General features: G+C 41.3%; 1 protein-coding gene across 6 annotated transcripts; it reads right to left on the bottom strand.

Annotated features, from left to right (window-relative positions):
- Positions 1-27,373, bottom strand: LOC137802553 (connector enhancer of kinase suppressor of ras 2-like). Of its 6 annotated transcripts, none has more exons than XM_068600503.1 (22): positions 27,244-27,372; positions 22,914-23,077; positions 20,887-21,089; positions 19,673-19,778; positions 18,539-18,580; positions 18,324-18,443; positions 15,531-15,590; positions 15,292-15,360; positions 11,897-12,043; positions 10,297-10,430; positions 9,066-9,268; positions 8,798-8,887; positions 7,764-7,954; positions 7,604-7,652; positions 7,303-7,481; positions 7,137-7,210; positions 5,409-5,480; positions 5,172-5,239; positions 4,100-4,200; positions 3,536-4,022; positions 1,234-1,433; positions 1-1,151 (listed from the first exon to the last, which is right to left on the bottom strand). In XM_068600503.1, the coding sequence occupies exons 1-22, from the start codon at positions 27,305-27,307 to the stop codon at positions 1,104-1,106; spliced, it is 2,871 nt and encodes a 956-aa protein (XP_068456604.1). In that variant the 5' UTR covers positions 27,308-27,372; the 3' UTR covers positions 1-1,103. The 6 variants fall into 6 exon arrangements, with proteins under 6 accessions (XP_068456604.1, XP_068456605.1, XP_068456606.1 ...); XM_068600504.1 differs by having other exon boundaries at positions 10,297-10,415; XM_068600505.1 differs by having other exon boundaries at positions 19,673-19,760.
- Between the last annotated feature and the right edge of the window lie 200 nt (positions 27,374-27,573).

Here is a 27,573-nt window from a genome sequence, read left to right as displayed (position 1 = left end):
TTAAGTGTGCCCTCGCCATACTTTATTCAATAAAAAAGTAATGTAGCTACAATATGACACACTTGTGCAATGTCAGCCAATTCCCAATGGCATGGAAATGTGTTTTAGTTATACAAAGCATGCTTGTACATTAAACACTTAATAAATACAGTTATTCCTCTTAACACTTAAAAAACAAATTATCTTCTTGCAATTTTCAGGGGCAAAATGTAAAATAAGTCTCAAAAACACAATGCGGTGGAGGAGGGGGTGAACACCAGTATTCTCCGGACCGAACGCACTGAGAAATACAAAACTGTTTTACAAACAATTAGGTAGACGGCATGCATACAAAAATAGACAACTATTCTGATCATTCCTTTGTAATTTACAATACTAGTCCATTATTGCCAAGCATGTAATTGTGCTCCTGTTTTAAGGAATAGCTTGCTTCCTACACCGTCTCTCGTCTCTCTTGGAAAAGTACAATGTACATTCACAATCACTGAGGCACAGCACTTGATTTACAATTTGTTAAAGTACCCCAAAACATTGTGTAGTCACTGTTGTTGCAGTAGTGTAATATTAAATATATATATGTATATGCTTAACACCCTGTACACTCATAGCACAAACATACCCTTAAATCATACACACATGCATAACAAAATGTTGTGTACATCCAAAATAGCTTTGCTTTTAATTCCTCCGTCAGGCGTTACAGAGCGGCTGTACACAACTCCAGCATAGAGTTCAAAACGAATCAACAGAAGCGAGGTGAGGCAGCCATGCATTTGAGCGATGAATTACAAAGCTCTCCGACGCGTCTTTGACACGAACACAAAGTGCAAAGTCATAAACCCTGTTATCTTATCAAGCCAGACATCTTTTTTTTTGCCTTTTGTAAGAGCCCTCATCTTTGAAATGGAAGAGGGACACCAAGTCTTTGTGCTCCTGCACGGTGTGCGAGGTTGAAGGAGCCGTAAAAGGAATGGAGATGCAGAGCCGAGCAGGTAAAGGGAGGTTTTTGGTGCCTTTTAGCTCCAGCAAAGGGATGCCAGCAGTGTGAGGCACAGGCAAAGGTGATTGGTTTGAGGTTTAATTAACACACTGATCCCCACAGTTTACCCTAAAAAACCCAATGACCGATTTGTGTCTTGAAGAGGGACATTCTGCAAGAAGGTGATGTATCAATTAGAAATTACCCAATAAATCACACATTTTTGGAGAGGCACACATTTTCTAAAAATCTACCTTCAAGGAGCTGTTGAGGATCCGGAGGCGATGAAGTTTGTCATTGAGCAGTGGGTCATTGACTCGGCGGACAAATGAGCGTTTGTACTCCAGGCGGTTGGCTGATCTGTGGTCAGCCGATGTAGACAGACTGCTCTGCTCCAGAGCCCTGTACAAGTCTCCCAGAGAGTCAGCCTGCATCCTGCAGTCCCGTCCATGGCCTGGCGAGAAGGACATGCAATCATCGACAAAGATATTAAACTCAAGTCAAGGATGATATTTCAATTTTCAAAATAAAAGATAACAACCATACAGAGAATTCTTCTGAATGATGTCCTTTTTTAAACCAAACAAATACAGACAAAGGTATAACCTTTATTAAAATAATCTTAGCATCTATAATCAATCATAGTAATCTATCAATGTATATATTTATATATATATATATATATATATATATATATATATATATATATATATATATATATATATATATATATAAATATGTGTGTGTGTGTGTGTGTGTGTGTGTATGTATGTCTGTATGTATGTATGTATGTATGTCTGTATGTATGTATGTATGTATGTATGTATGTATGTATGTATGTATGTATGTATGTAAGTCTTCTTCTCAGGCTCACAGGAAAGTCTTTTTAGCTCTTAAATACAGTATTCTGTGTTACATCTTTTCATTATTAGATCTTCTTTATGGAAAACTGCACAGCTTGTATATCATTCAAATAAACTATAAGGGCCCCCTTTTGTGTCCGTTTACATACACTGCCCTCTGCTGGCATGATACAAACACTACACTAGTGGTCTGAATCAAAGAGTCATCGCTCTATTTTGTGTTTGGGAAGCAGGCTGGTGCGTTCTGAAGCTTTGGGGCTGTGCTGTGAAATGTATCATGCTTTGTTTGCCGCCTGTTTTGTGTTTCTTTCTTGTCTTTGCAGGCAGTAGTGGAGAGAGAACGGTAGAGCAATAGATAAATGAGGACACGAAGAAAGGACCCTGAGGCGCGTTTCTCTATCCTGTTCAGAATTCAACATTAACATGGGCTGAAAGGATTCCTCCTCGCTTCACCATTCAAACATTGCCGAGAGGCTCAATGACAGAGAGAGAGAGACAGAGAGAGAGAGAGAGTGAGACAGAGAGAGAGGAGTGAACTGCCAAAATAAATCACTATCAAATAAGACGCTAAAATTCATCTCACAACTGCCCCGGAGGTCTTGGAGGGACGGCGAATGGGCTGGCTTCTAATCCAATCTGATAAAGTAATAATAGCGAGTATTCAACCTCTGACATTTGCTGGGTCTGACCGTCTGTTAGCGGCTTTTTTTAAAATAACTGACGACAAATAAGCATGCTTGCTCAACACTGTGCAGAAGGACTGATCTGCATGTATCAGTGAGCAGGAGAGGTCCCTAAATGATCTCAGCTTTATTGACACATAGCGCTCCTCTAATGGTCCACTGCAGTGGTTCTGTGAGACGTTTTCCCACAGCCCTGTCAGATTAGCTCCAGTACCCCTTTATTGACACCTGACATCCTGTCCCAAATGTACTGATTTTAACATGTTGTAAACTAGCTGTTATCTAACACTGTTGTTGATATAACATTGTGTATCGCTACTTATTTTTCCATGCAAGACAAATTGTCCTTGCTTAGTATTTTCAGGCAAATTTGTATTGGCCTCACTTGGAGTGGATGGACATTTCAACAGTTTATCTCTCGACCTCTTTGCTCACTTGCAGCGCATTTTCACGCAGTAGCACATTGTGTGAAGGTGCTAGAAAGTGGCTCAGCATGATGGGAAGCATGTCCTGTGCAAGTGGTTTGTATTAAATGTCAGCCAATACATATAATCATATTTGTGTGGTAACACAAATACATGTATAGATGTTTTTGCCAAATCCTAATTTCCAATTTTTCTAAATAGCTGAGTTACTTCATATTCTTTCCAACTCTCCTGTGTAACCTTTGAGTTACACGTACGCACAAACAAATGCTCATCATTATCATCGAGATGTAGGGTTGCGACTAATCATTATTTTTTTATTATTTGTCTGCTGGTTATTCTTTTTTAGCAATTAATTAATGTATCCTGATTGAAATTGGTGAAAAATGCTCATCACAGTTTCCCAAAATATCAATTTCTGGGGGGATGAATTAATTAAATGTATAATTGATGATCAAAATGTTCCATGGATCAACTAACTGCTTATTATTTCATGTAATATATTATATTCCTAAACCTTGTTATAATCTGAAAGGGTTATGCTTGTGGTTCATGTGAAAAGATGCAAGATGCTGTGTTTCTGACCGCTGCCTCTGGCCCGGTCCAGCTGGTAGTGATGGGGCTCTCTCTGATCTGCCGCAGCTGCGGTGGCGGTCAAGATAGCGTGAAGCCCGCTGTCCCTGGGTAGCGTGAAGCTGCGGGGTTTCCCTCCAGCATCGGAATCAAAGCTGGACCTGAGGGGCAGCGGCAGGGCTCTGTACTGTTCTTGCATCAGGCTGCGCTGTGCGGGCAGGGTGGACTGCCTGCGGTACTCCATCGCCAGTTGGTCTCTGTCCTCAGATAGAAGGGTCTCCTCCACCGGGAACGTCTGGAGGTAGTGCATCCTCGCGTTGTTTTCCATCTGGTCCTGCCATGAGTTTCGGTGGCTGCTCGTCTTCGGCCCGGAGGAGATGCCGTTGTTATTGCTGCTACCGTCCTGAGACTTAGAGTGGAAGTCGTCATGAGAGGAGCGGGACTGGAACGTGTCGGAGGAGGAGAGATGGCCACGTTTCGGTTCCAGGTAGGGACTCACCTGAACAAAGACGCAGGGTTAGCAAGTGAAAAAGAGAAGTTTGCCACATCTCCTAAACCACAGGCTGCCAGACTCACTGAGGAGGCTCTGGGATAGGTGTCATAAGGTGGTGGCGGACTGTCCTGTTTGGGCATCGAGGGCATCTCCATGTCCTCATGATCACTCTCACTCCAGTAATCTGTCATGAACAAAGATTGTGCCATGTTTAAAAAAATAAATCTCTAATGCTGAATCGAAAGTCAGTTCTTTAGATGCAGTACAAAGCAAATACACTTGCAACAAAACAAAGAGGTTACACTCACACCTGTATCAGGATCTTCACACCTAGACTTCACTTGCTAATAGATTAGAGAGACTGAGGTTCGCCGTGGCTTGTGAGAATTTGTTTGTGTTCGATACAAATAACGCATACAGTTACATTTATGATGGCTTTATAAACGGCTACTTAAGTGCATGACCCATTCTTCAGTGTTCTGACAGGTGAAGCTGCCGTGCAGGTGTTCCGGTCTAACTGTTGAGGCTATATATGGAGACGGATTAATCAAGAGCACTTCCTGTTGAGTCCTCTGGAGGTGTCGCGCGTCAAATTTAGCAACTTGTCTGGGAAAGAAGAAGCCCCCTCTTCACATAACCACCGACAAAACCTGATCTCACCCGCCCACCAGGGAAGCGTTTCTACGTAGGCTCCTCTAAATAGCACAAAGGTCGGTTACATCATTCCTTGTCCATTTTTTTGAGAAACCAAATAACAGCAGAATATGGAAATAACAAAAACGCCTTCAGCTCCTAAAATTAGCATTCATATTTAGCACAAATAGGAGCTGCTTGAGTCGGACATGAAGTTGAAGTGAAAGTGGGGAGAGGTGTTAAAAACCCTCTGGTAATAATGTAAACTCATATACTGAATACTCATGTTTGCAGCATGTATAAGATGAGGCTGAAGGAGCAGATACATTGTGGTGCAAATGATTGCTGTGAACCTGTGATATGGAATTAAAACCTCTCCAAGGGAAGACTGGGCAAAATGATTATCCATGCGTACGTCACTACTTATATAAAACACTGATTGAAGAATTGCATTTCATAAGTGATGACTAGCAAGCTGTAACAGCCGGAGAATCACAGCGAACAGTCTGTGACTAATCTCACCTTGATCCTGACGAATTTTCTCCTGCTCCGAATAGCCTGCCACTGCCATACTGAGACGGCTCAGCCACCTGTGGGGAGAAATAACGCTCGTATGTGTCTCCCTGTTTGACCAACCACCCACACAGGGAGCCGTCCTGTATGGGGGTTCAATTTGCCACCCAGCAGGGGTTCAAATGTGGTTGCAGATGTGGGATTGAAGGAGTTTACAGCATGAGCATCACAGCCTCATTAACTCACCGGGACATGTCGTCTACATTTTCCGCTGCAAAGTAGAAGGTCTTTATCTTCGGATGGCAAGCCTTGAAAGCACTAAAAGAGAACCAAGGGTATTTTTAATCATATGTAAGCACAAGAACGGGGACATATAGCAGGCATTAACATATGAATACAAAAGAGAGCCGAGGTAAACAGACACCCGGTCACACGCACACGCACACACACACACACACACACACACACACACACACACACACACACACACACACACACACACACACACACACACACAGTGATTCAGTATGACACAAAAACAGTAAGACTTTGCATCATTTGATAAAATGCGCTGCGTATTTTTGTGAGCTGTTTGTAAATCTGACGCAGTTTAAATTAGCGTGCATGCATGTGCATGCAAAACAATCCAGAAACTGAGTTGCATGATTCAGATGGAAATACAAAGGTAAGCCATCTTTATAAAACACAATGCCTTTATATGATGATTTTCAAAACCTTTGAATTTTATGGCATTAGGGAACAACAAATGCATTCAATGTGTTCATAGTTATTTGCCATAAAGTAGACTGGACAAAGAAGCACATTCATTACCAGAACTGTCTATGTGGGTTTTGCAAAACAATATTTTGTTTCTTTGGAATTGTATTTAGAAAAGCAAGGTTTGGCTTCCTTAAACAAGATAAGATCTAAATATTTCTAAATCGATCTAAATCTTCAAACTTAAAGGTTCTCATGGAGTTTTTATATTTGTATTTAGTATCTCTATTAGTGCTATGGAGCTGTTTTCCTATGAGTGGGTTCCTGTTTAGTTGGTCTTGTGCACACTGCATTTAAAATACCTTAAACATCAGCTTTGAAAACGTTTTATGAGGAAAAAAATGTCTTCATCACATTGCTAGAGCTCAAGGATACACACAGTGTGTTTTCGTGACACTAAACAAAAACTAAACTTTTGTTTGTTGAGATGTAAACTCAAAAGGGAATCTTTACCTCATGTGTAGCCTCTCTCTTTCTCATCTAGCAAAGGAATTTAGGTCAAGTTACCTTGCTTTGCTTTAAGAAAACATATTAAAAAAACATGATGTGTGCTTCAGTCTTTCATTAATGACACAGTCTCTCCACATTAGTAAACCTCCATCAACTCCATCAACATTCATACTAAAAAAGTGATTCACCCTCAGGTCCATATAATTTCATCTACACACTTCTTGTTTCACACTTTTAGTTGACTAACTTTCTACAGATATATTTGATAACATTATTGTACAACGTACTGGAAATATTCTGCATGCACGAGTATAAGCCCTATTACTGCTTAATTTATTTCAGATTTTTATTCATTATGTCAGATTTAAATGAATATCTAATGCAACCTTATAATATAGCTGTAAATGTGTGCATACTAAAATGTTACTGGTGCAATGTGCCGGTGCATAGTCTTCGTGAGTCAGGCGTCCTCTGTAAATTGTCCGTTTTGCATGGTCAATTAAATTATTCCATATATATGCCAATGTTTTATCCTGCCGAGAATTAATTTGCACAAGGTTACCTCTGCACTGATAATACATGTGTAGGATTGTACCCTAATATGCAACATGAAGTCTCTGCTGTCAGCTTTGTGAGTTGTATTCAACCAATTTGGATCCAGTTTTATCCAATTTTGAGGTGAAATGGAAAAGAAATGCAAATGTAAGAAACTTGATTTCTGGTGTCTAGGTGACAATCAGGACTCACTACTTCCGTCTGCATTCAGTGGCGCGATCAATCTTGAACTCCGGGAGGCTGACAAAGCCCTCTGCCTTCTCATCCTGTGAGGAGCAAACAGAGTAAAATCAATGTGCCACATCACATCACAAAAAAAGGCAAAATGCTCTCTTTTAGAAAAATTCCTCATATTTACCTCCTCGTTCATGTACCAGTACAGACATGTGCCTTTCAGGATAAACCAGTACTTCTTCCACTTCTGTGAAAAATAGGTTTTAGCGTCTTTCTTTTTCCACAGCCAGCCCTCGCAGTCGCCCTGACCCAAGTCTCTGCAGGAAATCCGCCGCTTGCTGATTGAAGACATTGGACTTCCAGCTGCAGGCGCCAGCAGAACAGACGAGGGGGGTCAGAACACACTCCTGAAAAAACACCTGCTCATGTTGGGGTTTGAGTACACGTGAGCACTCAAGTAAAACTCCTTAAACAAATGCTCTTACCTTTACTCTTCTTCTTTGACCTTGACATCAGCGAGGATCGCTCGAACACCTGCAAAGTAAACGGGAATGATGAGATGCAGATCCCACGGATGCTAAAGGCTCCCACTTCCACATTCGCTCACAACATACAAATTAATTGTCACAGACAAAAGGGACTGACATGGTAGAGGGAGGCCGAGTCAGAGCTGGATGTGGACAGGGAGACGTCCATCTGGAGGGCGGGGACGAGCGTGTAATGGGTGGGGCTGGCTCCTCGCTCAGTCTTCCTCCTGTTCTGACTCAGGCTGCGTCCCAGCAGGAAGTCCTCCCCCTGGGGTTTATCTTCACTCGCAAAACGCAGCAGGGAATTCTCTGCAAGGACACAAAAGAGGCAAACTCAGTGCGACACACACAATTTATGCCGTTTTACTTGCACTAAATTAACACTAAATGCCGGTACAGTTCCACTGAATGTGTCTAAATTACAAGCTGCTGCACCATTTTAGAAAATAATTTAACATTGACGATAAACCTTCAGCTTTTTTATGTAATCTGCTCAAAGACCCGTCAGTTTCCCTGTCAGCTAGATCTCTCTCTTTGAGATCAGTAAACAGTGACGTTTCAAAAGATTTCCTAAAGAGGAAGGCTGTTGTCAGGCAGGAAGGCCTCAAAACTTCCAAATCCTGTCTCTTGTAGATAAATATAGCATCATCACTTCTTTTGAAAAACCCAAAGGAGCAACATATTGTATCGACAACGTCCCTCGAGGAAACAAACACATCGCTCAAGTCTTTCTTTGGGACTGAAATAAAGCAGATCAGTCTCCTCCCACTCCATTTGCCACCTAACTCGACAGTCACCAAAAAAAAAAGGGAAAATCTCAGAATATATCTCTACAGTTGCCAAAGCAACGGAGTACTTTTTTTTTATACCCAAAGAGAGACGAGCGGCAAAGCTGAGAGCGAGAAAGAGAAAGAGCGGGATGGCGGGGGAAAAGGAGCAGTGATAGATTGTGAACACATGGAGGAGATCGAGGCACAAGCTGATACCCAGCATGTTATCGGTGTTGACGGGCAAGCTCATCCTTCTACTTTTTGGCTCGGAGATCTGAGAGGGTGAGGATATTTTGAGATATCCACCCACTCCTCTCAGCTCCCTGTCTCCCTCCTTTATCTGCCCCCTTGCTTTCTCTCTCTCCCACTGCCTCCCACTCACCTCTCCTGCTCTCTCTCTTCAGCTTGGCCAGGTCTTCGTTGTCTCCCACCCAGTTGTACTCCACCGGCATTGAGATGGGCCTAAGCCTGCCTGGAGCGAGGAGGCGCAGGGAACGTCAATATTACACAGCTGCCCACACACACACACATCAAACAGCTGTAGACGTCTCAAAAACATCTCCAAATCATACAGACGTCACATTCGCAGGGCTTTGAGCTCTCATCGCTCATGATTACAGCGGAGTCTTCAGATGAGGCTGAGGTCTTACCATAGGTAGGCGTGCTCCCCCTGCGGACTGATGACACCTCTTGGTTCTGGTCGTACTCATAGCAGTACAGTATAGCATCTTCCTCCACCAGAGGAAATTGCCGCCGACACTCCTGGTCCAGGTAGGAGTTTGGTGACTCAGAGCCTTCTGCGATATTAACGTCCGGTTGAGGATCGTCACCAGACAGACTGCTCTTGTCATCTCTGTGGCAACGGAAAGCAGGAAGTCATTTTAATGTCAGTGAAGATCTGGACTAATATTCGAGAAAAGAAAAAGCAATGCCACCATCAGAATGTGCTGTTGGATGAAAAGCATGTAAACCAACAATATGTCTATAATTAGTCCATCCCGAAATACTTTCTCACTTCACCGGCCTGTCTGTGGCTCTCAGCCCCAAAGCCCATCCGTTCCTATGCATATTTTCAAAACAAGATCACACATATATAATACATAATAAATGATACAAGAGAAAGATTTAATTTTTTTAAATAAAAAAATATTTATATATATATATATATTTTTTTTTTTTTGAGACGTCTACAGCTGTTTGATGTGTGTGTGTGTATATATATATATGTGTGTGTGTATATGTATATATATATATATATATATATATATATATATATATATATATATATATATATATATATATATATATATATATATATACACACACAGTCAGTGAATAAATTACATTACGACAAGACAAATTGAAGTCTACCGCCGCCCTAGCAGGTGGTGCTTTGAGATAAAAAAAAACAGTGACAGGCACCCCGTGTGGTTTTTCTTCGTCAGTTGTCATGTTTACATTTAGTTTTTCTCGCTCACGTGGACTTTGTATCCATGAGATTTGACAACATGTTGAATGCATTTCCCTCATCAAAACCACTTGCAGAGCATTTTGTCTTTTTTTTCTTCTTCTTTTTTTTTAACCCATGCATTGTTTACGTCTCACTACAGTATCTGTCTTCTTCTTCAATGCATTCGTGAGTGTGATGCTACACTTCTTTGTGTGTTACCGCCACCCGTCAAAAGGGTAACATGAAACCAATGGCAGGGACCTGCATGGATGTGCTCGTTCAGGTGCCTGTGATGCCTTGTGCCTGACACAATTAAAACAGGGTCACGCTTTTAATAACATTGCTCCACAGCTCTACAAGTAGTCAAAAAAGTACTTGAATTTGGTCAAAAGGAGCACTACTGGTGAACTGTGTGTTTTATATAGGTTCACCTGGGGGTGTAGGGCTCTGCTGGAGGAGGAGGGATGAAGAGGTCCTGCAGAGCACAGCTGCTCCTCCTGGATGGAGTACTTAAAGTGCTGGTGGGCGTGGCGACACTGCTGCTGGGGCTCTGAGGGAAGATTGGCTGTGTGTGAGAGAATGTGTGTGTGTGTGTGTGTGTGTGTGTGTGTGTTTGTGTGTGCAAAAGAGAGACAGACAGACAGACAGACAGACAGGGAGATAGAGAGAGAGAGAGATAGAGAGAAAGAGAGAGAGTTACACAGATTGACACATAGAAAATGTGGAGCCGACAGCAGTCCAGTCCGTTAGTCAGTCAGGGACCGTTTGTTCGGTTCAGGCTGTGGTGCTGAACATCTCAACCGTGAAATGAGCAGCCGACTCTACGTTTCCGATGCTCCAGTTCTAACTAGTGCACACAAGACGACGGGTTGGTGTGCAGTCTAGTTGTCCCTCTCATTCAGGTCAAGGAAAATCTGGTCATAACCAACATTGTCTGTTCAACGGTACATGGAGAAAGATTGCTCCTCGTTTATTCATGTTTATTATTTATACTCCTGCTTAACAAAATATGTAACTAATATCCTTTAGAATCATCCTCTTGACATTAACTGAACTTGGATAGTCAGAGAGAAGTAATCCAATCACAACATGCCTTTCTTTTGTGATAAGACTTCAAAAAACACTTGAGATCTTATTAATAAGTGAGTGTAATGCTTGTTAAATGACTAACTTGTCACTGCTCAAACTATGCTAATATGTTGCATAAGTCACAGCTGACAAATGACTCTGACGGAGATGTGCTCCATCATAAGACCATTATGTGTGTCAGTGCTACTGCAGGGCTTCCTCAGCACAGTGCTTGTTTTTCAATAACTTAGCAGACTACCTTGACATTGTTAATTTTAGTCGAGACTCAGAGCAAAAAACATTAGTTTCTAGGTTATTTTTTTTCCTTTTCTCCTTTTTGTCCTTAAAAATGCCAGCAGGAGAGAAAATTCGATTTAGGTGGAGAAGAAGAAGAATGAGGATGTGAGGGGGGAGGAGGCTGAGCAGGACTGTGCTTCAGGGCCTCAGGGGGAAGAAAACATTTTCTCTGGCCTCGGACTCAAAGAAAGGCTGGGCTACATTAATACACATCCCTCTCATTTCCACCCATTCTGGCTCAGGCACACCGTCCTAAAAATGGGGTTGGTTTGGCTGAAGTAGGACAACAGATGCCACTGAGGTCTGAAATGTCAACTTGTGACTGAATGATGCTGGAACCTCCAACCAATTAGTAGCAAGTTGTGGAAGATAGAAGAGGAGGATGCAATAAAAGCAACACCTGTGCAATACATTGCAAACCCCAGAGCAACAACATCTCTCTGACGTTTTACAAAGCTAATCTCTTTTTCAGGAATGTTGTATTAGATTGCACCCTAGAGTAAAAACGCTAATATATAATCACTTTGCACTCACTTTGGTGGTTTATGCGTGTCAAGTGTCTAGAGTCTCTGCAGTCTCGTTCTTAACAGACACACAGAGACATGCACACACACATACATATCGACACACAATCATATCTGCAGAGGATGAGATTAGTCATCATACTTGCAGAGCCAACGGTTTCCATCTCATGTTCTTGAGCAGTGCAGGGGTTGACGTGAGAGTGCTCTGTGGGCGTTTCTTCAGCGTCAGGGTGACACCTGCAGGGTCCCCACGCAGCAAGTTCACCAAGTTCTTCAGCTGCCAGCCCACCTAGCAAACAAAAACAGCATGAAGAGGGTTTCCTCAACACACAGGCATCCCCATGACTCGAGACTATAGAAATAATAGGCTGACATTTCAACATGAACATCTAGTTAGTGACTAGAATAGAGATTCAATAAACATCCAGGATCCCAGTTGCTCTTCTTCCTACTTTGGTGTATAAAAGTTTCCTTTCTTGCGCGATTTGAAAACGCCTCATCCGCTTCTGTGCTGTTGTGGTCGTTATTTTAATAATACACGTGCATCCTGATTGTTGTAACTGCGGCACAGCCTCTGAGACTCATGTTGATGAAATGCAAAGTTGGCTGCCAAAGGGCATCTTGTACACCTCCCACGATATCAATCTGCAGGCTCCGTCTTGATGCGGTAAGCCCCGATGTTATGAACAGCTGCAGGCCTTGTAAATAGTCTTTCACCAAGTTTTGATGACATTTGGCACAAGAAACATCCCGCCCAGAGAAGCACAGTCTACAGATGAACCAAATATGCCAGGTTCAGTTTGAGGAGGAAATATCCTCTCTTGCTTGGCTGACTGCACTGATTTTCTGTACATCTTGTGTTTTCCAAGCACCCTGAGAAACCCGGCACTTTTCAGGCATTGACCGAGCAATCACTTTGTTCCTTTCCAAGTAATTTCTCACCTTGACAGCCACTACACACAAATTCTTTACACAGAAAGCGCATTAAAGAGACAGAAAAGAGAAAACAGACACTTTGTATACTCCAAAGTCTGTTTTATTCTATGGTAAGAAGACTGTTTTGCTTTGTCTGGCCCAAACATGTTTAAAGTGTATATTTAAAGAAGTAGTTTCCAACTATCTTGGTATAGAAATGTGTTGCTCTAAGGTGTTTCATATTTATGCCATTGGTTCCTTCTTTAGCTTCCATATCCTTGAGAGGATCACACTTCCCTGTGTTAAAATTTACTGTCCATTTTTATGTGTCTGAAGCCTTCCCCACTTATTGACCTGCACCAGAAATTCAATCTGTTCTTGCTGCCTGGAGTTATTTATGTCCAACATGATGTCATTTTTATTTTATTTTTTTACAGCTTTCCCATCTTGTGCTCTATAGCACCAAATAATTAGCAATTTCTTCAGCTTATTCTAGATGTGTTACACTTTCAACGTTTCAAAGTTTTTTCCCTCATTACTTTCTTTCGGTTGGAGTATCTCCTCTACCTTCGCAGCCATTATAACATCTGCTTCTCAGGGAAAAGGATATTAACATCCAGTGAACTTTGTTCTGTGTCTTTCTGCTGAACTTCTCCCAGCTGCTTTAATTATATATTCCTGAACTGTTTCAAGCATCTCTTTTCTTTATATGGTGTTTTTGTTTTTAACCTCGATGTTTGTTCGACAGTCTCTCAGACCTAAATATGTTTTGCTTTGCTTTGCTTTGCTGTGAAAACCTTTCCAGTACTTTTCTGCTGTGGTTTCTGAAGTTTAAATAGATGGAGCGAGGAATCCTCTCACCACAGACACATCTCGTTCAATGCGGTGTGGTGTCAGCGGGGCTGATGCCTCCCGTAATGGGATGTTCGTGAACCACCAACCACCATGGCTTTGTTCTTAACTGTGGGCCACACTGACTCAATTAAATGTATTAGCAATGTTCAAGACGGTTGTGGCAGTCATTATGAGTAACAGTGCAGTTTCTGATCAGCAGACACGTCAACTGAGTTTACATATTGCCATCACCCACTTAAGCTGTCAAACTCACTCAGCTGCTGCTCACTTATGCAACAGCCGCACCAACACATCAAGTCTCCACCAACACCTCCCCAGCATCATCCATTTTGTCCCAGTTCCATTACATATATTAATAATATACAGTAAATACAGCATAATAATCTTCACTTCAAACTGTTTGTTTCCCCACCTTATTAATGAGAAAATAACAAACATGAATAAAGATTAGATTGTACAAGACATGCCAGCTGATGTCAATCACACTGCAGCTTTGAAATGATGCTGTCAATCAATCAAAGAAAGAAAACCGCTTCATGAAATGCTCATTGGTAATACATAACATTAATAGCATTGTTCATGGAATTGTGCAAACATGGACTCCTGACTCATCATTAGTGTTATTAATTACCCCTGTACTCTTCCTGCGATGACAGGTTTAAATTGTCTGCTTATAAAAAAGGTATTTCTTCAGGTTCCCCATGAGGAGCATGCGCTGACTTCTCCTCGCTCCCACTTTCTGGCAGCCTTTAAGCTCTGATTCACAGTGAGACGAAAGAGTCGTGACACAAATTCTACTCTGTATTTGCACTTATTCTCTATTCAAAAATGGCTGCATTCAGTGGGTGAGTTGACTGACTGAAATGAACCTGACTTGAGCCGTGTAATTATCACACGTCTTGCTGTTGCATTCACAAGTAGCAATTATTTTAGACAAAGGGAGCTATATTTAAATTGTGCAACAATAGAAGTTTTTTACTTTCATTTCTTCTGAATTTATACAATGCTATGTACAAAAGCAACAGAAGGTTTGTGCAGTTTTATCTATCCGGAAAAAACGGTGGAAGGCCACTTATATTGGATGGTTAGTGCTCTGATCAGGTTGAAATTGGACACAGCTGAAAATAATGTGAGGTCCCCAAACCACCACGTTCTTCCCCATTCTATTATCTTCCAAGGCGTAAAAAAAAGCCCCTAAAAAACTTGGACCACACAGTTTGTAAGCTGTCCATCTCCATCAGCTGCAACACAACTACTTGAAATATGAGGAGGATCAATTAATAAATATTGTCCTGAGAAGAGGTCGAATCAATAAATAAAACACCTGTGGAGATGCATCCGGGGTGTTTCGGAGTTTAAATGCTACTAACGGAAATCACAGTGAAAATGGTGTGAACAGCATGTTTAGGGCCCTAAGCAGGAGCCTCCTGATTGACTGTAGGGCTCTTGTGAGCATGAGCTCGACAATTTCAACTGACGGTACGAGTGACCCTGGAACAGGAAAAGAAACACATCCAGTTCGAGGGACATATCCACGTCCTCAAAAACAACCTACAAGAGGCCCTACAGATAACCACTTAAACAAGAACAGTTCAGTGGTGATGTGAATGTGTATAATGGAACCACATACACATTCGCTGTGTATACACAACCTGGGGAAGGTATGTACAAAACAAGCATATGAATTGAATAAACAGTTGCATGAACAAATGTAAAATGCACAGACACATTACTTGCAAATGGCAAATGTGAGAAAAGTGGTCTCACCACTGTCTGATGATTGACCTGAATGACTTCATCTCCAGCATGGATTTTCTTACAGCGGTCAGCGAGGGACTGATGGATAGAAAAGAGGCAGAGTCAGTAACTGCAGCTCCATTTCACTGTCATGGCAGAGCTCACTGTGATACAAGTGGGACACCTCACCCTACATATTACACCACGGGCAAATGAGCAGTGAGGCCAAGATCAACAACAGATGTAAACACAAAGAGGCTTGTACTTACTCCTTCTGTTGTCCCGGTGATTACGTGCAGACCATCATATGTTGATTTGATATACATACCCTGTGGGGAGATAGCAGGAATGTTATGTCACAAAGCGAACTTTAACACGGGGCTCTTTAAACCGAATGCATCTTGGCGCAGCCATACAGCCATTAGCCGAACAGACCAGGGTCATAGCATTATTACAAATCTTTTTTTTTTAATCTGCTCGTGGTGCAAAATGGGTAGGAGTCTGGATTTATCTCAATTATCTTTGAGCAGCAGTGAAAGACTGGAGGGTTTTTCATATCAAGCTCAATTTTGCTTAATCGGACAAATGTTAAAATGACAGCAGCAAGGTCCTTACATACCATGTACCGTACACAACACACTCTGAATTACTAAATGTACAACGTCTCTCTCAAATGCTTCTTCAAGCAGATTGAATCAAATACGGAGGAATATTTATCCGCAAATACTGTTCATATGTTGCAGAAGAGCTAAAACTTAAAGTTTTCACTAAAAGGGGTCGAAAGGGCCCTACAAACACACATACACACACAAACACACACCCGACACACATTCACACACAGATGTGCGTGAGTACCTATATGTACTCACACACAGATACACAGAATCAGCATGCCAGTTTTCAAGATGAGTGGAAAAGGTTTATTTTTAGGCCACTTGGGCCACTGTTGTGTTCAGGTTTTACTGAACGGATGAGGGAACTTCCATGCCCCCTGCTAGCATTTGTGCGGGGGTGGGGCTTTTATTGTGGCCGCGAGCAGGGCGCTCGTGCCTGAGTGTAGGTCAGAGCGAAGATGGAGTCCGACCGAGTGCTGATGGTTATACAGTGGTGATGAAAAATAAGGGTATTTTCTGCTACTTTTCACAGTAGGTCTACCTATAGTTTGTCCCCAAGGTAAGTGCATCGACAGCCATTCGTTGGATATAATCTGCAAGTTAAGCGTTTTGTATTTTGTTCATTTCAACATGGACAATGTCATCTTTTTATGTTGCTTCGTATAAGCTGACTCATATGCCCACAAGCTCAGCTAAACCCAGTTTTAGGGCAGCTTCTATGAGCTCCATATTATACTGGACCGTACAGCAGCACACTGTGTTCATGTCTTTCTTCAATATTCATACTATGTCGAAATGTGAAATGATGCTATGACTCATAAGTGCCAATTTAAAAATTGCCACTTGTCTTATTGGACAATGTCCCGCATAATGTGGTTGGCCAGATCTCAACCCAGAGTCATACAAAGGTATGAACCCCAGAGCTGCAACTTTTAAATGTTGTGAGCGCCACAAATGAAATTCCCCTACAATGCATTTATTTAGATATTTCAGATATCTCAAAATATGGGCATTAAAACCCAAACTATTTGCATGTCTCTAGAGGTGAATTTGTATAATTTGGGTCGACCGACCCGTTAAATAAATAGCTTGTGTGCTTGGTCCCTTCATGGTCCCAAAATACCTACAGAAGGAAGAGTTAAAAATAGCTGTGATATCACAGGGAGAAACAAATCAGCCAAGGTTAGTATGAGTGATTGAGCCACTGAAATAACATTATTTGCATTGAGTGAGATACATGCTAAAAGATCATTTGCACATGCCGTATTTGGATCAAACAGACGTTAATGCTGTCAGAAGTCATGCTGTTGTGGTTTCCGTGATTTGTAGTTTCACCATTATCCAGCATTATTGGTGGTTTTGTACTTTACTTTTTTTCGTAGGTATTTCCCGTGTTGATTTCATCAAACCTGGAAAACAATTCAACATCTTGATATTTTCGGTATACTAAACCAAATACAAGTATGATATATTGAAAGCCAGTTTATGTGAAGAGCCGCACGTGCCCGTTCGGGGTTTGTAGGCTTTTTATGTATTGTTGTGTTTACGATGAAAGAGAGTGTGTGTGGTGTGAGGCCACTGAGTCAGTTCTTTAAAGCTAACCTTTTAATTCATAGGCTGCTAAGTCACATCCATGATGCAAGGCCTTAAGAGGTAATATGCAATGACATTTTCTTAATACTCTTGATTTTTTTTATAAAGACTAGCTGTATATTTCAAGGAAATAAGGCACGCAATGTTTTACAAGCCATACAAGAGGACACTGAAGTGAAATTATTTAGTATAAACTAGCTTTTTATTGTTTATGTGGAAAATACCACCACATTTCCTTAAATGCCGTTTCCACCGCCATGAAACCTCTCGCTACGGTGGGATGAGCTGACGGTTTATGGGATGGAAAAAAGCTGAAGAATTCTATTTAGAGTTGAATCCAATTCTATATATAATCCAATTATTGTAAATATATCATCATGTAAAGTTAATTATGAACAATTAGTAACAAATACTCTAAATTATTAACTTAGACTGGGACCAAATGTGATGCTAAATTTTGCTTTAAATTTGAGTAAAATTTACTTTGACAAATTACTGTGTGAAACCTTTACAGTACAATTTTGGGTGAAAATATAAATGACTTATTAACTACCAGATGACTTGAATTTCTCAAGTCATAACCAAGTATTTATGTACAGGAGACATATCACACCTTTACAGTTATTTTCAATACAGTTTGTAGCTAAACATATTTCTTAATCTGAGTACTTGCTCAGTAATTGCATTTCTTATCATATGAGTATTGTCAGGGAATTGATGAGATATTATTTTGTAATTAAGCAGCCTATAGTTTAAACAGAGCATTATCTAATGACATACTGGGTAGGATAACCAACGGGAAACTCACAAAAGATGTGTGTGATTCTTAAAGTCTGACAGAAGACACAGCCTTACCAGTCCTTCAGTGGATTTTATGTTGGCCAGCTGCACAACCTCCAAATGTGCAGCCTGGGACACCATGGGATCAGAGGACAGAGAGATAATGTGATCGCACACCTCCGACAGAGTTTTACACTGGGGATGACATGATGAGGATGAGTACAACCTTAAAGTGAGCTCATTATAGCTTCATTTACATTCAATCCAGAGTGATAAAGTCAGCAACTCACCACATGCAGGATTTTGTTTTCTGTTTCGTACACAGAGCAGTCCTGGGGAACATTCAGAGAGAGCAGTTACCTCAAGAGAATGTGTCAAAATGGAGTTATTATTGGCATTTTTGCTGTAGGTGGATATAAGCAAAATCGAGCAGCTTGGCACCTATAACCCCCAACACTCCCACACAGGCATGCACAAACACAAAACAAATGAATCATCAATGCGGAGGCATGTCTCTCTCTCTCTTTCTCTCTCTCTCCATGCCAGTCTTCCTCTCTCTGCACTCAACTCTCTCCCGATCGCCCTCTTTTACTCCCACCTTCAATTTTTCCCACTTACATTTTTCTATAAACATTATTCTCTTAAGAGACAGTCCTAAAACCTATTAGGCATCACTTCTCTCATTATTTACTGACCTTTCAGGGTCATTTCAGAGCTGGTTGTGTTTGTCATTATGTACAGGCCAAACATGCATACACTGATATTAATATCTAATCTGTGATAAGTTTACAACATTTCATCTGATATGCAGTATCTTTATTTTTTTTTGGAAATATCTGAACATGCATTCTAACTGTAGCTGTTTGAGACGATGACATGACAGCATATATGACGGGTGGAAAACACAAGAATGTATTATGCGTTCTCATAAGCACTGACAGTATTGATAAAACTAGGACTTAGAATATAGTTCTTATTCTTTGATCTGTGATTAGCTGACCTGGAGTATTTTTATGAAGTTATTCAAATTGAAGACATTTTAATAGTTGCAGAACTTTCTTGTACTTCATGTATATCTGCTGTAGTATAGACCTTTAATTTTTTACTTGTTTTTGAAATTGCATATAGATGCAATGTTTTGGTGGGGGGCGGGGGAAATGGGAGCTATATATATATATATATATATATATATATATATATATATATATATATATATATATGTATATATGTATATATGTATATATATATATATATATATATATATATATATATATATATATATATATATATATATATATATATGCACACTTTAAGACAAGGTTTAATGCATTTTGGCATCACCATAAAATCTTTATGTGGGAAATCAGTTTACTATTGTATTTTGATGTAGTATTTGAATTGGGATAAAGTACACAATGGTATACCTGTTGCACAATTGTAGTGAGCTCAAGACAAAGCTGGATCACGTTGTTTCGTGTCACGGAGTAATCTGCCACTGCAGCAAACGGGGACCTGAAAAAGAAGGAGCACCTGGAATGAACCATTAGATCATTCTTCCTTTGAGACTAAGTCTTTGGTAAATCTGTGGGAACATTTACAAACACGCCATCGTGTACATCAGCACACATTCACACCCTTTAGGATTTCAATTTTTTGGGATGTAAAGTCAGGGACTAATATTAATATTATTTGTGTGTACAGTATAGCATTCACGTATAAAAACATGTATGTGAATACACAACATGAAATGTTTACGGTAGCATAGATGCCATCAGGAGATGATCAATCATTTTTCTCATCATGAATCATTGTACTGTACACAGCCTAGAAATGTATGGCGCATTTTAATTCCCACATTTTCTTATCTGTACTAAACATGAAACGTGACTCTAGAGTCTAAACCTCAAACCGCAATGTTGTCAACAACGATGCATTTAAACATAATGAAACATACAATATTGAATTTGAATTTAAATAAATGCTGTGGATTAGGACTTTCTAAATGGGAAAATAAGCAGCGCTTTATTTTGTTATTTCTGTTGAATGCTGCCTGCTTTGAACTTCTAAATTCTTCAAACAAACACACACAAACAGATGCAAACACACAGACTGGCACAATCCCAGAGAGAAGCAAAGGGATAAAGCAACATATAAATAGACTTGCTCAGTGCCGTTTTGGCCACCCTGTCAAAGTCTTCTTATATAAAGGCCTTTACTCATCTTTTCTTGTCATCTGATTGGTCGCGGACATAACATGAAAACAAAACTAGTCTGTATGTGTTAAAAACACACGAGCGTTCCCAAAACACACCGCTTGATCACATGTTTGATGCCAGATGAATAAGAGGGACTCATTCCTTTTTAAAGTCAGTATTCAAGTTATTTTGTCAAATGTAAAGAAAATATAAAATTTGTATCTAACTGAAAATGCACAATATGTATCTGAGATTAACTTCCGGGTTTTCAAAGTGGTGCACAATTTGAAACTATACTAGTCACAACTTGTGCTGCTACCGTAACTTCAAGCTCTACAGGGAAAACGTGCATAAATGTGTGCACGTGACCATTGCATTAACATGTGGGATTAACATGATTAAATGTATTACAGGGGCACCTTTTTGCAAATCTCAAATCTCACCTGTCCAGCCATGCCAGCAGGCTTTTGGCTGCAGCGATCAGGTCCACCACGGAGGTAAGAAAGTCGTTGGGCAGCTTGTGGGTGGCTCGGCCGTCGTAATGGCCGCTGCGCCGCCTTCCTGTGATGAAGTTCTGCAGGTTCTTGGCAGATGCGTTCAGCTTATGAGAAAGAGTCTTCAGATTCTCAGTTTCCAAGCCATAATTCTAGAGGAGAAAGGAAAGTAAACTCACTCTGTTTGACCAGATTGTCGGTGTTTGGTTTAACCGTGACGCAACACAAGAATCTCTCCAGTGTGGAGACTGACACCGAGTGTTGTTATGGCATTGCTCCGTAAATAAAAAGACCACTGTCAGGAGGAGCCCACCTTGTCAAACAGCCGAGGATGCTACAAACGCAAAGTGGAATGAAAACCACTGACCCGTCCGCCCTGCTCCTCTCCATCTGTCACGTTGCATGGCGAGGGAGAGCAGAACTCTCATTAACCCGTACGTCGCCTAAAGCCCGTGGAGGCCTGTGGGTGTCTGTCACGTCGGAGTTTCTTGTGAGGGGTGAGCGCGGCAGGAGGGCCGCTAATCATATTCAATACAGCAGGGCCTGAGAGACTTTAAACTAAATCCTAGTTACATAAGGAGCTTTGGGGCTGAAGCAAGGCCCCCCGTGCAGTGATGCCGGATGAGAGGACTTTAGATTCAGATTGCATCTGTGACCTCAGTCCACTAAAGCTCCACCCAGTCTCTCTATGTGTCTCCAGGGCCTACGAAGACCCATCTTCATCTCTATTCCACCCGCTCTACTTCCTTCCTACTTCAAATACATTTTCACCATCTTCTCCTTTTCCATCTCCTCTGTCTCGCTCTTCACCTTTAACACCAGCGTGGATGTGCATTTAGACAGAGCAGTAAATGGGTTATTAATTATTGGTGTTGACATCCATGTTTACTCTCTAATTGTCTCTCCAGTGTGCAAATCAATATAAATAATATATAAATAAATATGATACAGTAAAATAAGAGTCTGAAAAGATACAAATTGCAGCCTCTTAAGAAATGATTCAGAGGGTACCACAGGTGGATGACACACCTACGACCAAGTAATAAAAGCCTAAAAGAGAGCTTTACGTTTGCCTTTACTTTTATTAAATTGCACTTGTTAAAAGCTGTGAAGAATAAAATTCCTTAACTGGAAAGTTAACTTCTAAAACAAAATATTTTCATATAGTATTTATACTGTATATATGCTTTGACTATGTGTTTTTGACTAAACTAAGTGCTCTACATTATTATATCAGAAACTACTGGTTTTGACAAGAGGAGGAGGTTCTTCTAACAGGAAGTTACATCGTCATTGGTTTCATTGTGATACTGCGGCTGAATCACAGGACTGAGGTCGGTGCGGTGACACACTGCTCCTTAACCAAGGATGCGTGAAATGCAGAAAAGAATTTTCCCAAGGGGATTAATAAATGATCATTTCTTACTTTCCTTTCTTTCTTTTTACAAGCTGTATCAATATTAGGATTTCACTGCTTCAACAGCACATTACCCGATGATCACAGCAGCAAGAGAGTCGTTTCTTGTAAGACTAAAAGCAGAAATCTCTTCAGGAGGCTGTAATCCATGTCAGCACTAATAACAGATGTAAGATTTGTCTGTTGAGGATATTTTGACCAGATTATTATCTCCGGTAGATTTGTTGTGATGTTTGAAAATTGAGGCCTAAAGCATTTTCCCCCATAAAATTTCCCATATTCACTCAATTATTTTGTTAACTGATAAACATACTTTAGAGAAGATAATGTAATGCTTAAATAACTACCAATTGAAATGTTTCAGATCCAAAATAAAAACCTTATTTTCTATCTCACAAACACCACATTTTTTGGGGTAAATCCAGTGAATTTTAAGTATTTGAAAAGCTGAGAAAGCACCAAATGCGCAACAGAAACTTCATCCAACATCAGAGGTCTGAAACTCTTTGAGGTGACAGTACAGAGTAGTAGGAAGACAGCGTGGGAAGCTTGGACTCACCAGAGCACAAAGTAAGTCCACAGCCTCCAGAATGAGCTCCTGGTGGCCGATTCTGGACACTCCCAAATCCTCCAGCTCCTGGTGGGTGATACGCAGCAGCTGGTCCCCCCCTACTTTCTCTCTCTCGAAGGTCTTGATGTACTGCTGCAGGCAGTCGTCCAGGCCTGAGGGACGATAGGAAAACTTTCTGTACAGCTCAACAACATTAAAAAAATGTGTTTTCTGGTGGTAACAGGCATTCTTATGAAACATGTATTACCTTGCGTGTTCAAATACGGCTTAATATCGCTTTTCTTGCCAGAATATGTGCTGTCTGTAAATCTGTAAAACTCGAGCACAGGTTGTATTTTGTTGTGTCTTAAGTGTGAAACCGTCTGTGTCAAGCCAGAAATTTGACAGATTCCTCCTCCTCAACAGTCCTGAGGTGCCGTTGCAGCTTTAAACTAGAAAAAGCTTCGTGTCTGTGCTCAGCTTGTGCTACATCTTTTCACTGCTGCAGCAGGTGTGAAGTCTTTCAGTGACGCAGTCGATGAAATGCAGGAGACTAAAACAAATTGATTCTTCAGCTTCATCGATGAATTTCCCCTCATCAACAGCGGTATAAAACTGCATCAAAGGGGGTAGACATACTCTTATCAAAAGAATTAAATCCAAAACAACAGTGTCACAAAACAAACTCAAGTTTTACCATAAATCCTCATCCCCATCCTCATAAATTGCACGTAACCTGCACACAAAGTTATTATGGAAGAATTGCAGTGGAGAGCATTTTCTATAGGTGGTAATGATATTGTGTCCACCGTCTGTTTTCCGACCACGAAGCTAATGATAGAAAAAAGCATGTACATCGTGCGCCGCTCCAAATGTTTTAAGAGCAAATACATTTTGTTCTGTAAATTCATTTTGAATTGATCAGAGGTTTCTTGACTCTAGAAAGTATCGTGTGTATATTTGTCTTTTATACCAAGCGCTCACACGATGGAGCTGAAAGAATCATTGAAGAGCAGCTTTTTTTTTTATCATAGATTTATTATCTGATTATTATTAAATTAATTGATGAATGGCTCCAAAAAATATCAGAGAGTAGAGAAAGATGTCTGTCTGAGACCGGCATTTTCACTGCAAGTTGCCGAGTCATTTTCTGTTGATTTCCAAAGCCAGGAATTGTGTAATAATTTCAGCTGCAACTCATTTATTGACGTACGCTGTGTGTCGGCTGAATGTCACCAGAAAGTGCTCTGAATGCTAACTGGCTGTCCTTTTACCATTAGAGACGGGGGAGAGTAGCCTTTGTGAGGCTTTTTCTATACACTCGGTCTGTTTCCATGTGAGAGAAGTGCGCGCACACACACACACTCACACACACACACAACTCTTTGCTCTTCGAGCGTTTTCATCGCTGCGGACCAATCACATACATGTGTCTCAGCGCTGTGCCTAAACCTGATCAAGCATTCCGATGGGGTTTAGCTGGCAGCTAAACGGTGGAGAGGACACATAGGGAGTTTCATGGTTTTGCATACAATTTAAAGGCTTAACTAATCGGCCTCTTTACCAAGTTAATTGAGACTCATTGTGTCAATGAAGTATTCCCCGCATTGCCATAGAAACAATGAAGCAGGGTTTTGGCAGGGATTCTTCCTGACCGCAGGACCAAATAAAGAAATACGAAGAGGGGAGAGGGCATGATGCTTTCCACCAAAAAATGGTGCTAGAATGAGACATAGCTGTCTGCTGAGTTCATTAGCAATACACTATTTTAATATTTTACATGTTTAAAAAAAAAGATTATTACGATAATTCAAGACACAAAAAGACTAACTATGTTTAATGCCGTCTTGTTCCATACTGTCCTCTCATCACAGCAGCATCATGTAATAAATGGAGTACACTTTGCTGATTGCACTCCGCGACATCCATTTTCCTGTCCGTGTCATCAACAGGTCAGATTATGAGGCACGCTGAGGAGAAATTAAAAGCTCAGCACTGACACATCGTGATCTCTTCGAGATAATCCACTGGTGGTGTGAGGCAGGAGAGACGTTTAGGGGCTGTTGGCGTTGTTAAAATGGATTTCTGTTCATCTGACTCTTCATTGATCACTGACAGTGGCTGTCATTGCGTGCAGGAGCGAAGCTGATGTACTTCACAAAATATGAATCATGATAATGCATACTGCCTGGAAGAGTAAAGAGATTATACTAAGCCTGCTTTACATCTGTGGCTCAAAACACGCACAATCCGTAAAAACAATGCTGGAGATGTTCACATGTGTTTGCACAGCTACCACGCACTTGTTTCAGAACAAATTGTTAGTCGGAGCTGGAATTCTTATCTCTTTTGTGAAGGAAATCTCCTCTTCAAAGCGGCTTTGTCACAGCTGGGAATAGGGCGTCTTGCTCACACAAAACACTACCGCGGGTTTGGGGGGGTGGAGATAGGGATTGTTGGAAGGTCACAGGGTGCCCCTATTTGGCCTCCAGTGACATCAGGGGGCGGTATGCTAATAATGGAACCTGTGAACGGCAAACGCTGCCAGTCGTCAGGAACTTGGAATGGATGTGAGACAAAAATGAATCCCCCTCTCCGTTTTCTCTCCCTCAGTGCCGCTCTGTCCCTCACTTTAAATTACCATTACTGGGCTCTGGGCACACAATCGTCGCTGCTCCACTTGTCAGATGTGGGACACTGAAGAGCCCTCTCTCATATCCAATCTCTGCTTCTCACTCACTATATTTCTCACTTGTGCTACAAGCTTATTTACAGATCATCTTAGATCTCATTTGAACTGTTGTGGTCATTCCGTCTTCACCCATCTCTGCATCCTATCGACGCCGTGTCTGTATAGATCCTCCCTCAGGCTATAGACACTCTTTACTGAGCAAGCTCACTCACAAAACAGCCCGCTTAAAAGGCAGCACCAGATTCAGGTATTTGTACCACACAACTCATACTAAGAGAGGCTTGATCCTTGCAATCACAATATGTCTGAGCCAGCAGAAAAAGGCAGACAGCCTTAGAATTATGACTAAGAGCGAGTGTGTGTGTGTGTGTGTGTGTGTGTGTGTGTGTGTGTGTGTGTGTGTGTGTGTGTGTGTGTGTGTGTGTGTGTGTGTGTGTGTGTTGAGGCAGTAAAGACGTATGTGTATGCTTCATCTGGAGCATCTCTGTAGGTCTGTGGCCTGACACGTGAGCACGTGGCTCTGCAAAACAACAAACATTACTGAAACAATTAATGCATTAAAAGAATGCATACACAGACTTGGAGAGCCTTACGCAAACAGACACAAAGATGCAAATCTATTGACTTAACTGTACGCTGACACTGTCCTGGGCTGTCTTGAGCAAACAATTTTCCTCTGAGGAACTTTTTTTTACCCAACAAAGCTACCAAATCGTGAATGATGTTTCTGACAAGCCAAAGCTTCCCTCTATTTGAAGTTCAGTGGAGTCAAAACATAACTCTCTCTCTCTCTCTCTCTCTCTCTCTCTCTCTCTCTCTCTCTCTCTCTCTCTCTCTCTCTCTCTCTCTCTCTCTCTCTCTCTGGGATGACATTTGGCCTTATGAGTGCTTAACAAACTGGATCCTATCTGTGCATTATGTGTATTTGTGGCTCATTTGTCTGCAAGATATTTCCCAGATTTCAAGATATTTTCGGATTCACACTACAAAAGGCTCTTATGCCAGACTAAATGCATAACGTGGAACCAGACCGAGCCCAATGGAGCATCGCCCTGGGTTTCAATGCATAATGAGGTTTTAAAACTATTTCAGCGAGTAGTCAGACGTGACTTCTTCATGAGAACATCTGTGGATCAGCATGCGGCACAGATGCTACACGCTCTGACTTTGTGGAGCATTAAAAGCTCTCATTTTGTACATTGCACATATCGGCTAAAGCTTGTCCGATAACTTCACATGACAGAGTCTGAACCCCAGATGCTGGGAGAAGGGTTGCATGTAATTCGTGTGTTGTTACTGGGATCTCGGCTATGTTTCCCAGCCTCCTGCGCGGGTTACAATAACACAATAGAGGTTTGAATCCGGTGTGAGCTATTTGAATGCGTTAGGCTCTGGAGAACACGCAGGTCTGAAAGGACAAGTCGTCTCCACATTGTGACGGGCTGGAAAAAAATAATCGATCAAATGATTGGAGGCTGTAATGAAAAGCCTTTCGCACCCGCATGCCGATGAGGCACCAACCCGAGGCTCAGCAGGTGTTTGCTTCTCCCTCGGCATCTCTCTGTTTCCACACACTATGCATTGCAACATCATCGCAGTTTGGTGATATCAGTTTATATTTGTCTATCGTCGTGCCTGAAGCCTTACCTTTCATCCAGTCGACCACTTGGCTGGAGCTCCACTTGCTCACAGGCTCCATAACCAGTGCCATGGTAGAAGTTTGTCTTGTTCACGCTTGACAAAAGAAAAACACCCACAACAAACCCAACCCCCCCACCCTCCCGCCTCAAAAATATTTTTTTTTTTTAAAAAGAGAAATTAAAAAACAAGAGACGTTAAGCTAAAATTTAAAAGGAGAGTCTGAATTATTCGCGGCTGACTTTGGGTGTTTATAAACAAAACGAGGTAGGTCCAAAAGGTCCAAAATATCGCTTAGACAATGCTGAGTGCAGCCCGGCAGACTTGCACATTCCTGAG

The sequence above is a fragment of the Clinocottus analis genome, unplaced genomic scaffold, assembly GCF_023055335.1.
Source record: "Clinocottus analis isolate CAN_PGR_092001 unplaced genomic scaffold, fCliAna1.0.p SCAF_5, whole genome shotgun sequence".
Lineage (NCBI taxonomy): Eukaryota > Metazoa > Chordata > Actinopteri > Perciformes > Cottidae > Clinocottus > Clinocottus analis.
This window is presented reverse-complemented; position numbering and strand designations above follow the sequence as displayed.